At 41.4% G+C, this 18,888-nt stretch overlaps 1 protein-coding gene across 1 annotated transcript in view; it reads left to right on the top strand.

The window, feature by feature from the left end:
• The window catches only part of mrpl23 (mitochondrial ribosomal protein L23), a 51,341-nt gene extending 41,816 nt beyond the window's left edge, over positions 1 to 9,525 (top strand). Inside the window, exon 5 of the mRNA XM_080190448.1 lies at positions 1,254 to 9,525. Coding sequence (XP_080046574.1) covers positions 1,254 to 1,418 — 165 coding nt within the window. The 3' untranslated portion in view covers positions 1,419 to 9,525. The remainder of the gene's footprint in view (positions 1 to 1,253) is intronic.
• Positions 9,526 to 18,888: the final 9,363 nt, after the last annotated feature.

Raw genomic sequence — 18,888 nt, 5'->3', positions numbered from 1 at the left:
TAACCATAACTTTGCTGTTCCATTTTAAGCATCATTCTCAGTTGCCACTTTGTTTAAGTAAGTCAATTCTCTTTCATAACTGATTCATTCTGTAGGTTCTAATGAAGTGCATCATCACATATCAAGAATTCCAATTAGCTGATTATCTAAAACAAAGAAAATAAATTGGGTAAATTTCAGATATTTGAGGTGTCAGACTATTGTGTAATACAGCATTAATAACGAAAGAGCAATGCAATTAACGTAAATGGAACTAAAGCATTAAGTACGGAAGTTAATCCCATTTTAATATTTGTATAGTTGCAGTCTGAACTGCAGTTGATTTATAGTTATTAATGAAGGCTATTGGTCGGTTACCTGAAAGACAGAAACCTATTGACTATGAAAGTTGATCGGTAAGTTATGTTCTATAGAAACATTCCTTTCTCTTGAATGCATCAAATGATGTAAATTTCCTGAAACCAATTTGGATCAGAAATAAGTCATGAATTAATAATGAATAGAACATGATTGACACAATATCGAAGTGTTACAACATTATGCTTTGCCTTGCACTCCTGCTGGCTTACCTTGGGGGTGTGGGTGGGGGTATCAGCAGGTGATTATTTGTCAGTTCAAAATATTTTATGTTCATAAATAATTTTGTTCTAAGTACCACAGACATTTAAATCCAAAAGCCACCATTCAAACAAAGAAAAACAAACCACTTTGGTACATGGTGAGACTTTTGGACATGAAAGATATTCTAGTCACTTGGTGGGGAGGTTGGATTTCACTCAGCATGAGTCATCTTAATTTGCTCCATACCCCAGTTAAACTTTTCTGCTAAAGAGAGCATCCCTCTGTAAGATAACTGTGTAGTAGAACTGCATGACATTGTTGTACCTCGTTGCCCTTGTCTGTGCTTTCCTGCTCAGTAACTGGCTGCCAGAAGACAGGTAGAAATTATTTTGTTTCTCTGTTTGTCTTCAAAGAAAATCTGGCACGTACTGTGCCTTACTTTAGTGCCTTCTGGTAACAGTACTGTTGCAGTTGGGAAGTAGACATATTAGGAATCGCAAATGTGGCTGCAACTTCCCAGAACTCTGCAGCCTTGCACCCTTTGTTAATCATATTGGGGTAATTGGGTTTAATTTATTGTATACCTTTAAAGTGTCAGCAATCTAAGAGTTAAATACGTGTTGGATGATTGCTTCCACACGACCCTTTTAACATTTTTAATGCATAAAAATGTTCTTTTGTGTTTCATTTAGGCCCAAGGTCAGACTTTCAAATTTCCAGACATTTTTCCTCAAAAAGATCAAACTCCTGAACCAGGCTCTATGGAAGACATCCAAAATAAGTTTCTGGAAGATGAGAAGCAGAAACAGAAAGCAGACCCGCGGCGAGGAGGCGTCACTGACTGGTTTGGACTTTAAGAGAAACAACTTTTCAAAAGTTGTACATGCATTTTTTTTTAAAAAAAAAGAAAATATTATTTTCCAGAAAGCTTGCTGACCAAGCATGAACCAAGTATTTTGTTTTGAATGAGTGTCAGCTTGGTAGGTCTCAGATGCTTCATGTTATTCCTTGTGAGGGGTACCTCCTGTGGACATTTTGTTCATCTTGTGTTAACGTTTGCTGAACAACAGCTGTTCTTTAATAAGTGATTTAAGTAGACTCTTGTAATCCATCATGCAGTGCTCCATTGTAAAGGTGGGCTTGGAGCAAGTTTTGTCTGATGATTGGAAACCTGGCTCCCAGTAACTGGTGCAAACTGCAGGGCGCTCTTCCTCTGGACTCGGAGCTAGGAATCCTTTGAGCACTGTGATTTTTGTCAATGTATATGTAAGCACATGTGACGGCACTTTGAAGGCTTAAATTAATTTAAGAGAAAAATTAAATGTTGACAGAGCAAAGTGAAGATATTCTGAGGCCAGATGTTGTGTAAAATGATCACACCTTCCAAGGATTTTATTGGTTACTCTGAACAGTATTTTTGACAAAGAATCCAGTTTGAAACTCCTCATTCTTGTTCAAGCAGCAGTCAAACATATCATGTGGTGATGCTTAAATAAAAAAAGGGAAGAATTATTACATTAGCAGTTTGTGTCACATCCGGGAACCATGAAAAACTAATATTTTATGACTTCCCAGCACAAGTTGTGAGAAAAGACAACTTTGATGTATTCCTATTCCACAATGTTGTGTTTTCAGACTTGTCCATTATTTAAGGTGGAGAAGAGAGTAAAAGTGCAGGTTACCCAAGATATAGTGTGACATTAGTACCATCCATTTACAATCTAGCATGAGTCTAAGAAGAAGAAACCCAAATAGAGTAGCACATAAGCCGTGCTATTTAAGAACACTCTGATGTGCTAAGACAATGGCCCGATGTCTTGTTCAGTGCAATCATCGGTTCCTGGACGAATAGTGCCATGCATTCTGCTTGTTTGTTAAATTCACAAGTAAGTGAAAGGTTATAGAAATAGCGCACACCAATGGCTTTAAGGAGAGGGGTTGATTGAAAGCTAGCTTGAACAATACCACCTATCACCTGTTCAGTTATTGGAGAGGCTATTAATGACTTTATTAGAAGAAAATTGGTCTAAACTTGGAACCAAAGTGTGGTGATAGGCAACAACATTTGTGGGGTGGGTGGAGGGGAGCTGATGGGATTGGGGGGAGGAGATGTATAGTGCACTGTAAGCTGATAATTCAGTGTATCATTTTCACAAACTTGAAATTTAAATTTGTCAGAACTTTGGGTGCTGTGACCTTCCTGTCCTCTAATGTAGTTGCTTTATTTATAATGGCTTCATTATTTTCATATAGTCTTTTACAAATATTAACATAAACTGACAATACTTTCCTGTAATAAGCAATTACAAACAGTTAGCATTTTTCTTTTTGATCACAGTTACTTTTATGGAAAATCTTAGAAGCTGTTATTTTATCAATGAGATCAAAGTTGTACATTAACTATGCATCAGTGATGGGTTTGATAGGTGTCAACTCGTATCAAAAATCACTATGGGTCTAGTTAAATAATTTTTGTAGGTGATGAATATTGATGAGCAGTTCTTCCATATCTGGCTGAGTGCCTGCTAACTCTAATGTAGGGAAAACTGCTATCCTGAGGTTTTTTATATAATACAGTTAAATAGTAGGAGAGAATATTGAATCTGTGTGCAATCCTGTTGTGCCAGTCACAAGCTAGGATAGTTTGTGAGGGTGAAGATAGTTGTTTTATTTCCAGTTTATGTTTGACTTTGTTCTAGAGGACAGGACTTAATCACACTTGCATATATAATAGCGAGTTTCTCAGGAAATAGAATCATAGAAATTATAGAAACCCTACAATACAGAAAGAGGCCATTCGGCTCATCAAGTCTGCATCGACCACAATCCTACCCAGGCCCTACCGCATATCCCTACATATTTACCCACTATCCCTCTAACCTACACATCTCAGAACACTAAGGGTAATTTTTAGCATGGCCAATCAGCCTAACCTGCACATCTTTGGACTGTGGAACGAAACCGGAGGACCTGGAGGAAACCCACACAGACACGAGGAGAATGTGCAAACTCCACACAGACAGTGACCCAAGCTGGAAATCGAACCCAGATCCCTGGAGCTGTGAAGCAGCAGTGCTAACCACTGTGCTACCGTGTAGGTGGCATTACTACAGGTGGAAATACTTCCACCTGTAGAAGATCAGGATCTCTCAGCGAAAGAGACCCAGTAGGCTGAATTTTTGGGGCTCCACCAAAGACTGGAATGGAGGCAGGGAACGTTGGACGTACAGGTGCTGGACAGCATGCCGATTTTTAAAGTGTTGACCCTGGTGCTGGCAATAATGAGCAGAGATGGGAGATGTGCCATCCTTCATATGAGATGCTAAAGGAACAAAAAATGTGTACATTTATAAAGTGTCTTTCATGACCTCAGGATGTTTGAAAGTGTTTTACATCCACTGTAACTGTTGTGGTAATGCAAGAAATGCAGCAGCCAAATTTGTACACAGCAAGCTCCCAAAAACGATAATGTGATAATGACCAGGTAATCTGATTTTAGTGATGATGATCAAGGGATAAATATTGACTTGGACATGGGCAGAATTTCTCAAGCCAGCTTCAAAGTAGTAAGATAGGATTTTGAATGTCTTCCTAAGAGACTGAATTGGGCCTCAGTTCAGCATCTCATCCGATGTCAGCATCCCTGACAACATAGTACTCCTTCGTTATTATGCTCGAGTGTTAGCCTAGAATGTTTGGGGGTTCCAGTCTCTGGACTTCTAACCCAGAGGGTGAGAGTACCACTATAGTAAGGTACTACTCCCCAAGTGAAAGATCCCGTGGCCCTGTTTTCAAGGGAGTTTTCCCCTGCGTCCTGGCGATACATAAAACAGATTATTTGGTCATAGTTGTATTACTGGTTACCTTTCTGAGATTGCCTGCTGCATTTCCTACATTACAATAGTGCCTACACCTCAAAAGTATTTAATGGACTGCAAAGCACTCTGACTTCTTGAAGTCGTAAGAGGTGCTGGATAAATGGAAGTTGTCTCCTGTCTCAGTTTGTTTGTTGCATGGAGTTCTGCTGACTGCTTGCTTGTGCATGAAATCTCTGGTTAGGAAAGAGGTGACAAAATGGCTGGCACTTTTCTATCAATGAAAACTTAAAGGCAGTGCAGTATTTTTAAAAAATATTCTGCAGTAGATGCGAAGAGTGTAACATGCCAGACTCCATTAAATGAGTTTTCAAGGTTATGCACTGTGTCTTGCAACATTGCCCAACCCCAGCTCTTCCTCTGCTTATTATTGCTGCCACAGTCTTTATCCATGCCTTTCCTAACTCTAGTTCTGACTATTCCAACGCACTGCTGGCCCATGTTCTGCCCTCAAGCTTGAGACCTTCCAAAAGTCTGCTGCCCCATGATGGCATCAAGTCCTGTCCATTACCTCTGTTATCACTGACATACCTTGGCTCCTGATTAAGCAAAGCTCAATTTTAAAATTCTTATTCTTGATTTCAAATCCCTCTTGGCACTATATAAATACAAAGTTATTTTGTTGATGATGCAGCACAATGACTTGTCCAACAGAGTCCTTTGAAACACTCTATTAAATCACGGCGGTACTTTAGTCAATGGAATGTATTGAGCAATTAGATATTGAATCTAGAAGATTTATCCAAGATTGCATCGCAATGCAGTAAAGATTAATTTTTAGTGATATGTTTAACTGACTTTTGAAAATACAATTCTTATGGCATTTAAAGACCTGAATAATTTGCAAAATGTTTAAACGTGACGGACAATAATCAGTCTCATTATGAAGTCTATTTATTTTAGAAAAAGAAATATTCTGACTCTGTAGTGCTCTGAATATAGTTAATGACTCATGCAATCTTCCAATGGCTTATCAAAGATTCCAAAATGTTTTTTACATGGTTGACATGATTGCTGGCTGCATCATCCATGACTGTTAAAATTCCCATACGCCCATAATTAGGAATGAAGGACTAAGGAGTAATTGTGAAGTGATTGATATGGTGTGTTGCCATGGGAATATACAAACACAAACTTGAATAGATCATGGTGACCGTCTTCTCTCATTACAAAGGATTCCCTCTTATCAGTCCTCGGTGTTCCGACCACCACAGCAGCTACCAAAGTGGACCAGATGGATTATGTTATAGGGCTAAGCGGTCTAGGGATTTGGACATGCAGTCTGACACCAGACAGTCTCAGATGATAACCCCCAGAGCTTTGGGAACAGCTTGACTTTACAAGTAACGATCACAGAACCTGGCATGTGCTTGTGATCACTGCGGAAAGCAAATTAACTAATGATCTGTAAATGATGTCATTAGATAATTAAATGAACACTTGCTTTTTTTGATTGGTAGTCAAAGTCATAACTGTTTAACAAAGTGAAACTTGACATCAGGGAAAAGTTTCCTTTTTTTTGTATAGTTCTCTGCTGCAGTTTGTTGCAAAGCTGCCGCTTTAGGTGAAAGGTCAACTGGGCTGTTTCTCATCTGTAGTTATCCATCTGACACACCATTTCAGACAGATTGAGGGGTTCCTGTATCTAAACTGCTCCCAATCAACAGGCTTTGGGATTAGCTTCGTATGTTTTCCCTTTGAATTACAATCCCTTCTCGGTCTCTCTTTCCCCCGCCGCCCCTGTCCCCTGACATCTCTGTTGAGGAGTCTTGTGGTGTCAGCTTAAAGGGTACATACCTGTCTTAAAGCTGGCACATCCATTTAAAGCTCAGAAATATTTCTTTTGGAAATAAATAAAAAATTCTTGTTGCTGAGTTTAGAGTCGAGAACATTACAGATTGTAATGTTGATGACAGTTCTAGCTGGGAAGGACAGTAAGTATCAGATAGTAATAAAGTGCAATGCCTGCACATGCTGGTGTCTTGGTTAAGATGCGCCGGGATCCATGGGTTTAATAGCAACAGGACCTGTGCCATGGCAATGCACATTGCATTGGTGAAGTGATTGGTCGTTTTTTATTATGGTGCTCTGGGATTTTTAACCAGTGATTTGGGGAATGAATTTCAAAATGCTCATTTTCCCATACAAATTGCAAATGTGCAGCATTGACAATTGTACATGCTTGATTTTTCTTAACTCTTGAACCTTTTTAACGCCATGTTACACCATCCTTTTTAAGGCCATGTTACACGTGGTGGGAAAGGTGGACTGGGTAGAAGGTAGGTTGATGGCATTTAACTGTGGATGAAAGGGGCAATTGTTGATTTGATAAATTTGAAATGGGGGTGCTAGATGCAGTAATACTGCAGTGGGAACCTAGAGGCTTTGCGCATGGGATATGGTTCCTGAGCTTTGGAGACACTTGAGTAGAAGGGTCCTGAATTGGCACTGTTACAGTGATAGAACTAAGATGAAGATCTTGAGGTCTGGCAAGATTTTGGCTGAGGTGATCTTGGGACTTGGTAATCCTCCTGTTTAATGGCTGCCTGTCTTTCCTCCTTTAAGGCACTCTTTAAAATAAAGCTATTTGACAAAGTGTTTGGTTGTCTGGCCTAGTTTCTCCTCAGGATGTTTATTACATTGGAGATGCTACACAAATGCTGTCATTTGTTAACCACACCGGGACAAGGCGTAGCCTTTGCATCTAGACCCTTTGTAGCAATGTGAAGAGCACCCAAATGAATACATAATGAAGAAACAAACTTACATTTATGGTCTCGAAAAACATGGCGTTGCTGCAATGAAAACCACCTCAATTAATACTTGAACCAAAATATCTGTAATTTCTGACTGACTTTATCAACAACAAAGAAAGAAGAGCCATCTGGAATCCTGACATGCTGGGCTCTTATCTCACCCAGTGAAAGCCATATTCTGGATTAGCAACAACAGGCTTATGTTTAAGCACGTTCTGCCGCGATAGTGAAAACACAGAAAGCAAGTAAACAAAATACATAAAAGCCTATTATTGCATGTTGGGAGGAAAGGATCAGATTATGGATAAACAGGAAAGACTACCTTGCAAAGCAAAAAGTGAAAGTGGGGTCAGAAAGGACAGCTAGTGGCATCAGAGGGAGCCATTTGGCAACTAGAAATTTAATAAACCTGACTGAGATGGCATGGCGGAGTGATTTAGAGTTATCGGTAACCATAATGTATGAGTGTTTAAGCATGAAAGGCAGGCTTGACTGGAAATTAATTTGCTACCGAGAGGAAGTGCATGTTCTAATAGATAAGTGATTTAGTGAAATTGTGTGTTATGTGATATTTACCAAACAATCTGCTTGAAACCATTGCTTAATGGCATTATCTACCCCTCCCCCCCCTTACCATCAATCAAATAGGAACACTTTATATCATGGGCTGTGGACCTGTTCGCTTGCTAGAGAAGACAACTCATTCATCCTTCAGTGTTTGTATTTTGACATCAGTTGGATTATTTTCCAGGCTCCACTCTTATTTATTTTAGTGCTAAGCATAACTAGCAACTATTGGGACAGAGACTGCTACCAGCTGTAAGCTTGAATGCGCACTTGTCTTGGGCTATCATAGATGCATTACCTAGACTAGGCTTGTTTTCCCTTGAGAATATTAAACTAGAGGGTGATCCAATTGAAGTGTTTAAGATGATTAAAGTTGATAACTTTCTCTCCGGTAGGTGATTCCAAAGCAAGAGAACATTCCTTTAAAATTAGACCTGGATTGTTGAGAGGTGATGTCAGGTTTAAACATAGGCCACTTGAAATATGGTATTGTCTCCCAGAAAGCTATTGCAGATAGTTCGTTTCAAAGCATGGGTTTATCTATTTTTGTTAGGCAAGGGTAAATAAGGGTTATGGATCCAAATAGATGGGTGAAGCTGAAAATTAGGTGTAATCTGATTGAATGTGAGAGGGCATGGGATCCAAGGGGTTGTTGCCTTGTGGATCCAGAACTGGCTTGCCTGCAGAGTGGATGTGGATGGGTCTTTTTCTGCATGGAGATTGGTTACCAGTGGAGTGCCCCAGGGATCTGTTCTGGGACCCTTGCTGTTTGTCATTTTCATAAATGACCTGGATGAGGAAGTGGAGGGATGGGTTAGTAAGTTTGCCGACGACACGAAGGTTGGTGGTGTTGTGGATAGTCTGGAGGGATGTCAGAAGTTGCAGCGAGACATAGATAGGATGCAAGACTGGGTGGAGAAGTGGCAGATGGACTTCAACACGGATAAATGTGTTGTGGTCCATTTTGGCAGGTCCAATGGGATGAAGGAGTTCAATATCAAAGGTAGGACTCTTAGCAGTGTAGAGGATCAGAAGGACCTTGGGGTCCAGGTCCATAGGACTCTTAAATCGGCCTTGCAGGTGGGGGATGTGGTCAAGAAGGCGTATGGTGTACTAGCCTTCATTAATTGAGGGATTGAGTTTAGAAGTCGGGACATAATGCTGCAACTTTTGACCCTTGTCAGACCCCACTTGGAGTACTGTGCGCAGTTCTGGTCGCCTCACTACAAGAAGGATGTGGGAAGCTATTGAGAGGGTGCAGAGAAGATTTACAAGGATGTTGCCTGGATTGGGTGGCATGCTTTATGAAGATAGGTTGAGGGAGCTAGGTCTTCTCTCTGAAGGTTGAGAGGCAACCTGATAGAGGTTTATAAGATGTTGAGAGGTATAGATAGGGTGGATTCTTGGAGGCTATCTTCCAGGGCTGAAATGGTTGCTACGAGAGGACACAGGTTTAAGGTGCCGGGGAGCAGGTACAGAGGAGATGTCAGGGGTAAGTTTTTCACTCAGAGGGTGGTGAGTGAGTGGAATCGGCTGCCGTCAGTGGTGGTAGAGGCGAACTTGTTGGGGTCTTTTAAGAGACTTCTGGATGAGTACATGGGATTTAATGGGATTGAGAGTTATAGATAGGCTTGGTAGGTAGGGATATGATGGGCGCAACTTGTGGGCCGAAGGGCCTGTTTGTGCTGTAGTGTTCTATGTTCTATGAATGGTCGAAAAGGCTTAAGGAGCTGAATGGCCTTCTCGTGTGTATGTGTGTGTGTGTGTGTGTGTGTGTGTGGGGTGTGGCTTTGGACATATATACTTTCCCGTCACATCCGAATTTGAAGTTGATGACTGCTTTGACTGCTAATGATTGATATTGGTGGAGAATTTCTCTGATCACTGCCTGATGAAATGCAGAACTGTGTATACCTGAATAGTACTTGGTTCAATTTTCTGTCTCTGCTGATTGTGCTTTTGGATCCCCATTTTCAGATGGTATACTATATGATATCTATACCATTCATTAATGTTACCATTGTCCAGCCTTCATCCAAGTTATTTGCCTTCTATTTGAATTCTATTCCGCATCGATGATATAAACTAAAAATATGTACACCATCTGTTGGATGTGACATTAGACACTGGGCAGACTAAATGCTCAAACACATTAAAGTTTTTATTATAACTTGCAACTGCCCAAGCAGAAAAAGAATGCACAAAGCTCCCGATGGTCCATCTTGTGCTTTTTTTTTGTAGAGTTCGAGTGCTATTGTTTGGGTCACTCTTAGGGAGGTTGTTATCTCTGGGAGTGCTAGTATGCCTTGTCACCCAGTAACCATTCACTGACCTGATTTTCTTCTCCACAAATAGGTCGGGGAGGGCTGAACTTTGAAGGGGAAACACCATCAATAACTTCCAATCTATCTGTCATGTTTTGTTCATGGGATGTGGGTGTCACTGGCTAGGCCAGCAGCTACTGGCTATCCCTAATTGTCCTTGAGAAGGTGGTGCTGAACTGCCTCCTTCAACTGCTGTGTAAGTACACTCACAGTGCTGCTAAGGAGGGAGTTCCAAAATTTTGCCCCAGCAACAGTGAATGAATGTCAATATGTTTCCAGGATGGTGTGTGATTTGGAGGGGCAGTTCCAGGTAATGGTGTTTCCATGCATCTGCTTCCCTTGTCCTTCTAGGTGGGTGGAATTGGCTGAAGACTGGTAGTGTGATGCAAGGGACTGCCAGAGGAAGTCAAGATACATTGTTGCAAATGCTTCAGCCTTATCTTTTGTACCAATGTGCTGCGCTCTCCCATCATTGAGGATGGGGATATTTGTGGAATCTCCTCCACTAGTGAGTTGTTTAATTATCCACTACCATTCATGACTGGATGTGGCAAAACTGCAGAGCTTAGATCTGATCTGTTGGCTGTGGAATCACTTAGTTTTTCACTGGCCACTTGTGCTGTTTGGCACACAAGTAGTCCTGTATTTTGGCTTCAGCAGGTTGACACCTCATTTTTAGGTATGCCTCGTGTTGTTCCTGACATGTCCTCCTGCGTTCTCCATTAAACCAGCGTTGATCTCCTGGCTCGATGGTAATGGTAGAACGGGATGTGCCAGAGCATGAGGTTACAGTTTGTAATTACTGCTGCTGTTGGCCCACATCGCCTCATGGTTGCCCAATCTGAAGTTCCTTGCTCTGTCCAAAGATGTGCAGGTTAGGTGGATTGGTCAAGGCAAAATGGCACCTTAGTGTCCCAACAACGTGTAGGTTAGATGGATTAGTCATGGTAAGTGTATGGGGTTAGGGTGACAGGGTGGGGTAGGGGGCCTGGACAAAATACTGTGTCAGAGAGTTGGTGCACACTCGATGGGCCAAATGGCTTTCTTCTGTGCTGTATGGATTCTGTGATTTGTAATCTATCTCATTTGGCAAGGTGGTAGTGCCATGCAACATGGTGGGAGTATCCTCAATGTGTACAGGACTTTCTCCCCACAAGAACTGTACGTGAGTCACTTCTACCATTGCTGTTGTGGACAGATGCATCTGTGGCAGGCAGGTTGGTGAGAACGAGATCAAGTATGTTTTTCACTTTTGTTAGTTCCCTGACCACCTGCCACAGACCCAGTCGAGCAACTGTGTCCTTTAGGGCTTGGTCTGTGCAGATGCTACCGTGCCACTCTTGTTGATGGACATTGAAGTTCCACACCCAGATTATGTTATGTGCCTTTACAACTCTCAATGCTTCCTTCAAATGATGTTCACCATGGAATATTGATTCATCAATGAAAGGTGGGGCGTTGGGGGCAACATGGTATCAGCTGGAGGTTTCCTTGTCCATGTTCGACCATGATATCATGAAACTTATGGCATGATATATCAGATTTACATTTGAACAAAGAAAAACAAAGACCAAAGAAAATTACAGCACAGGAACAGGCCTTTTGGCTGTCCAAGCCTGCATCGACTATGCTGCCCGACTTAACTAAAACCCCCTACCCTTCCGGGGACCATATCCCTCTATTCCCATTCTATTCATGTATTTGTCAAGATGCCCCTTAAAAGTCACTATAGTATCGTCTTCCACTACCTCCCCCAGCAACAAGTTCTAGGTACCCACTACCCTCTGTAAAAAACCTGCTTCATACATCTCCTTTAAACCTTGCCCCTCGCACCTTAAACCTATTCCCCCTAGTAATTGACTGTTCCACCCTGGAAAAAAACTTCTGATTATCCACTCTGTCCCTGCCTCTCATAACCTTGTAGACTCCTATCAGGTCACCCCTCAACCTGTGTTGTTCCAATGAGAACAAACCAAGTTTCTCCAACCTCTCCTCATAGTTGATGCCCTCCATACCAGGCAACATCCTGATGAATGTTTCCTGTACCGTCTCCAAAGCCTCCACGTCCTTCTGGTAGTTGGCGACCAGAATTGAATACTATATTCCAAGAGTGGCCTAACTAAGGTTCTATCAACAACATGACTTGCCAATTTTTAAACTCAGTGCCCTGACCAATGAAGGCAAGCATGCCATATGCCGCCTTGACTACCTTCTCCACCTGCAATACCTCTTTCAATGACCTGTGTGCCATATTTTTTGGTCACATAAAACCTGCATAAGGAATGGAAGGCCTTCCTATTGAGATGGGGGGGGGGGTTTCAGAACAAGTCTGCAAAGCAATGTGACTGTCATTGATTTTTACCTTACACTGGAGTGAGGGGAGGGAGTTGAGGATGTTTTTTGGGGGGCTGGTGGGAGAAGCAGCAAGCTATAAAACTGGACTCCCCGTCTCATAGCTGCCTTGCTTAGAGGCCAAGTTCTGCTGAAAAGTGTGCCATAGAACCAGAAAACTTAGTTTTGGTGTTCATCTTTTTCCTCAATGTGTTCCAGCCTCCATTTAAAAGGCTAATTTTCACTCTGTCTTATGTCTTCGTATCCTTTCTTTGTGATGTTGTTTGCAATGTGTTTGTATGCAGGTTTATTAGCTTTGCCAGTAATTTTGAAGTGGTGATGCTGCCTCTTCTGTGTGCTTATAAAAGATGAGCTTTTATTTAAGATTATGGGAAACGCCCTGGGGTTGAGAATGGAGCCATTTCGCAACTGTACAATTTGCGAAAGCTAATTAAGACTCAATTCTGATTTAGTCAAAAGGAGCATGAATTACTAGTGGGTTTAAGAAGATTAATATTGATTGGAAGTTTGTTTTTAGTGTTAGGCTTTTTTGAGGAATTAGCCTTTGTCCTCACACAAAATCAAAGGTGCTTTACGGCTGATGGGAGAAGTTACATTATTTGCAGGCATTGGATCAGTGACACTACACTCACGGGATCGTTTTTAATTACGATAACATTTTGGAACCAGCTGAAAGAGGACCAGACGCCACTGAGGCCCAAAAGAGCAAAGAAGCACATGAAGCGAACCATACAACAACTCCACGCACTATAAACCCTACGCCACAGGATTTGTTAAACATATGTATCTTTCAGACAGTGCATTCTTTGATTATTTTGTGTGTGCGTGTGTGTTCCTAGCTGAACTCCACAGCTCGGCAGATAGTTGGGTTCACCTGCTGTGCGTCCCTTCAGACACTGGCAATCTTGTGAAAGTCTGTAATTTATTTTCCTTGTTCGCATCAGAGGTAGAAAGGTCTGTACTGAAGCAATATAAGCAACCAAAATGATAGCCTGCATTTACATGGCAGTCAAAGTAGGGGAATGTTCCAAGGAATGTAATTTGACAGCCTGCATTTATATGACAGTCAAAGTAGCAGAATGTCCCAAGGGATGTAATTCGACCAAAAATTACACTGAGCCACAGAAAAAGATCAAACAGTTTGGACAAAGGGATGGTTTTTAAGGAAGATCTTAAAGGTTTGGGGAGCAAATTCAAGTGTTAGGGTCTAAGAGATGGTTAAAGGCTTGTGTAAGTGGCCAGAGTATGGAGGTATGGAGTGTTCTTGGATGGTTGTTGGGCTGGAGGAAGTTATAGAAAGAGGCAGTAGAGGGCTATGAACCTGAAGGTGTGGATTTAAATTTTGAAAAGTTAGTGATCAGGGTGTTTGGTGGGCAGGATTTGGCATGCATTAAGCTGCAGGAAACAGCATTTAACAAGGTCAGTTTAAGGAGGGTGAGGGTTAGGAGATAGGCCAAGAGAGCCTTCGAATAGTCGAGTTTGGGGGTAACACAACCTCAGAGCCACAGCAGTAGGTAGGTTGAGGCAGAGATGGAAAGTGCATGTTATGGAGGTGGAGGGGATTATGTTTGTGATGAAAAGAGTTGGGGTTGGATGCTCAGTTTGCAATCAATTGGGACACAGTCTAGTTCCACCTGAGAGTGTGTTGGGGGTTGGAACAGAATTGAAGCCAAGGGTTGAGTTTGTTGAGGGGGAGGAACCAAAAACAATGGTGTTGGCCTTGTCACTGTTTAATTGGAGGAAAATATGGTTCACTATGGCCAGTGTTTCACTAGCAATAGATTTGATCTTAAAAAATAAACTGATTAAGGGTGGTCAACAATTGCAGTTTTTTTTAATATATAAGTGACTCAAAAGGGCAGGGCAGCATGCTGCAGTAGTGAAGTGCTGTCCCATAGATTGTACCCTTAAACCCTCTCCCACAATGAAGTCCCTTGCTCTCGGGTAGGCTTTTAAGGAAGATCTTAAAGGAACAAAGAGTGGTTTAGGGAAGAAATTCAAATTTTAGGGTCTAAGGGATGGTTAAAGGCTTGTGTAAGTGGCCAGAGTAGGAAGGTATGGAGTGTTCTTGGATGGTTGTCAGGCTGGAGGAAGTTGTAGAAAGAGGCAGTAGAGAGCTATGAACCTGAAGGTGTGCCCAAACTTTTAGATCTTTTTCTGTGGCTCAGTGTAATTTTTGGCCAAATTACATCCCTTAGGATATTCTGCTTCTTTGATTGTCATAAATGCAAGCTGTCAAATTACATCCCTTGGAACATTCCCCTACTTTGGTTGCTATGTGGATGTTGTAGTCTGACATCACAGGCAGTGAACTTCATGCCCATGGCCGCCTTCTCGATTATGAAATGCATTAGTTGTGGTTAGAATTTCATCATCACTTGGATTTCTGGAGGTGTCTCAGTGGAACTTGTCAACAGAAAATGATGGAAAGCAAAGCATTGTGCTTTTCATGTGGAAGGCCTAAAGAAGCAGTGCTCATCAGTGCCAGAGCTGCAAGCTGTACTTCAACAGGAATTGAAAAGGACAATACAATTTCAATTAAAGGCGTTCTGCCTTTAAACGTAGCTTTTCAGCAGTGAAAGAACTCAGTGGTAAAGGAAAGAACTTGATTTCATCATCCATATCCTCAAAATGTCCCAAAACACTTCGTCGTCAATTAATTACTTCTAATGTGGGCGATTGTTGTTTAAGTAGGCAAACGTGCAGCCAACTTGCGTGCAGCAAGAAGCCACAAATCACAATCAGATAAATGCTTGCTTTTGGTGGTGTTTGAGGGATGGATTTTGGTCAGAGATTTTCCCAACAGATATTTGAGCAATATTATGGGATCTTCTCAATTTCTCTGAATAGGCAGACGTGGTTACAATATAACATTTCATTCAATAGACAGTGCTAATCTAGTGGGGCTTCTAGGCTTAAATTTCCTGAAAGTATAATTGCTATTATTTATGAGCCACAGAAAAAGATCTAAAAGTTTGGACACACCTTCAGGTTCATAGCTCTCTATTGCCTCTTTCTATAACTTCATCCAGCCCGACAACCATCCAAGAACACTCCATACGTCCATACTATGGCTGGTTGCAGTATCTTTAACTTGAAGGAAAAGCCCTTTTTAATTTTTTTTGATGGGGAGATTTTTAAAAAATGAATTTATGTTCTCTGTCTCCCATCGCTGCACATCACATACCTGCTCATTGATGAGAGTAGGTGATCTGTGCCCAGATTAATGCCGGTGCTCCTTTGAAACCAGTTGCAAAAGAAACCTGTAGTGTCACCGCCTTTGATTTTCTTTTCCATCCACCAACCCCCTCTGCTTCCTGTGGGTAAGCAGTTGGCCTCTGCTCAGCACCATCCGATGGTTTTATTGCTTTGAGAGCAAGGGACTTCTTTGTGGGAGAGGGGTTAAGGGTTTGATCTGTGAGACAGCTCTTCACTACTGCAGCATGCTGCCCTGCCCTTTTGAGTCACTTATATATTAAAAAAAACTGCAGTTGTTGACCATCCATAAACAGTTTATTTTTTAAGATCAAATCTATTGCTAGTGAAACACTAGCCAAGTTTTCCAGTTTGGGCCTAAATTACACTTGTTTCGAAAAGTATTTTTTCTTGTTCGAGTTCCTGCTCAGCATGTCGCCACGACACCTTCCACGAGCCAGCGCACTAGTACAGCATTTTAGGATGCAATATATTTTCAAAATGAAATTGTCTATAAGAAATATTCCATGAGGTTAAGAGAATTTATTGGCATAACTTGAAAACGGGTTTATCAGAAATAATAAGCATTTTTGACCAGAGCATTGGCAGCCAATGTTCATCCCCCTTAAGATGCATTGATCTGCAGCTGTGCAACAGGCTAGAATTTACCACACAGGGAACAAGCAGATCACCTACAGGAAATGGTTCCTTTAAGATGTGCGCATGTGCAGCTGCAGAGCAACCTGAAAGGGACTGTGCACTTTAACAAGACTAACCTTGCACAGCAGCAGGGGAATTAGAACTTTCTCCAGCTCCTGTGAGTAATATTAAATAACAGAACATTAAAAAAACGCTACGCAGAGCCATTTATTAATTACTTTGGTATCGTAAGTTGCTTCATAAATTTTTTAAAACTTAAAAGCTGTCAAAATATGCTGTCATTGCTATGTACAGGCATGAAAATATTACAATTTTTAAAGCTGTTTCTATTTAAATGGACACAATAGTTATTAAGATGGCTGTACCCGAACAGATGCCGGGGTGTGGCAAGAAGGGATTTCACAGTAACTTCATTGCAGTGTTAATAAGAACATAAGAAATAGGAGCAGGAGTAGGCCATCTAGCCCTTAGAGCCTGCCCCGCCATTCAATAAGATCATGGCTGATCTGAAGTGGATCAGCTCCACTTTCTCGCTCTCTCCCCATAACCCTTAATTCCCTTATCTATCAAAAACCTATCTACCCGTGACTTAAATATATTTAGTGAGGTAGCCTCCACCACTTCAACGGGCAGAGAATTCCAGAGATTCACCACCCTTTGAGTGAAGAAGTTCCTCCTCAACTCTGATCTAAACTGCCCCCTGCTTATCTTGAGGCTATGCCCTCTAGTCCTGCTATCCCTTCTAAGTGGGAAGTATCTCTCTACCTCTACCCTATTCATCCCCTTCATTATCGTATACGTCTCTATAAGATCCTCCCTCATCCTTCTAAACTCCAACGAGTACAGACCCAGTCTATTTAGTCTCTCTTCATAGTCCAACCCTCCGGTATCAGCCTAGTGAACCTCCTCTGCACTCCCTCCAAGGCCAAAATATCCTTCCGCAAGTGCAGCGACCAAAACTGCACACAGTACTCCAGCTGTGGCCTCACCAGTACCCTGTACAGTTGCAGCAAGACCTCCCTGCTTTTATATTCTATTCTAATGTAAGCCTACTTCATTGAATCATAGAAACCGTACAGTGCAGAAGGAGGCCATTTGGCCCATTGACAACAATCCCACCTCAGGCCCTATCCCCACAATCCCTGGGACATTACGGGGCAATTTAGCTTAGACAGTCAACCTAACCTGCACATCTTTGGAATTTTGGAGGAAACTGGAGCACCCGGAGGAAACCCATGCAGACACGGGGAGAATGTGCAAACTCCACATGGATAGTGACCCAAGTCGAGAATCAAACCATGGTCCATGAAGCTATGAGGCAGTAGTGCTTGCCACTGTGCCACCCATAAAAAGACATCATGTGACTTTGGCAATACTGGCTCCAGACAAGGCCTGAAACATGAACAAATACCTCATTAAAATATGAGCAATCACAGCCACTTGCAAAACTCAAGTCACTGTGTTAAGAATGAACTGTAACAAACAGGACCATGAGTTTCAGCATCTCTATTCTCTGTTTTAGTGGGTGTTAGACAAATATGAAATGAGTCACTTTGATCTTTCATTGTATTGTGATAGTCGATCTTCCCAAAACACTTAATTTGAAAGGCTGTAACCTGGTACCTTGGGAAAGATCAATAGACTTGTATAGGTCACGTGGTTAAGACAGCCAGGTTTGTACCTGTTTTTAAAAGTTACAGCAGAAACTGTTTTGATCAATACATCAGAAACATCATGGCAATATCGTCATAAAAACCATCTGAAAAGCCATCAAAGTAGCTGCAAGATAACCATGCTGCTAAGGTAAAACAACCATACCTTGAAAGTGGGAGAAGCATTCTTCCCTCAACCTGACCTATCTTCTAGTTTACCTGAGAGCCTCCTGATAATTCAATTACAATAACCATCACAGCTTACTGAGAATCTTTTACCTGAGCTCTATTCTAGCTGCAGCATTAATATACTTAAGAAACTACAGGCCTGTTAAGAGAGAGACTCAAATCATTACAACTTATAAGTGTATTATCTTTTCCCTCTCATCTGTCTATTCTTTGTGTGTATGTGATAGTATATGTGAGATGTTGCATTAAAACTTTTGAGACAAGAATGTGAAAATGAATAACCTTTATTTTTTTAATTCGCAAAAGCTTGCTGCTGAAAATTATTTAAATTAGGATGAATCTTCCTGAGGGTAAGAGCAAACAAACGCTAACCTCACACATAAACAAACTTTGAATGCAGACAATAATAAACAGGTAAACGTTGTCTGTGAAAATGCCACTTCTTTGTCCTTCAAGGGAAAAATAACCTCTTCAAAGGTGTTTAAAATGGGCACACTTTATGGAACGTAACCATGGTGTTTGATTAGATACAAGGGCATAGGTAAGATTGTGGGAAATTTTGTGTTTCTAGTGCCATGAAACTTGATTCAAGATGAACATAATATATGCTTGATATTCCTCTATTTTTGTTTGACTGATTTTGGGCACTTGTACCTGTGCAACCTGATGGAAACCTCTGGACCTCTGTGAATTCATTAGGGATAATGCTGTTTCCAATGCAGATTAACCCTGCATCTACCTGAGTATGTGGAAACAG

The sequence above is a fragment of the Carcharhinus amblyrhynchos genome, chromosome 6 (genome assembly GCF_965287045.1).
Source record: "Carcharhinus amblyrhynchos chromosome 6, sCarAmb.v2.hapA, whole genome shotgun sequence".
NCBI lineage: Eukaryota > Metazoa > Chordata > Chondrichthyes > Carcharhiniformes > Carcharhinidae > Carcharhinus > Carcharhinus amblyrhynchos.
This window is presented reverse-complemented; position numbering and strand designations above follow the sequence as displayed.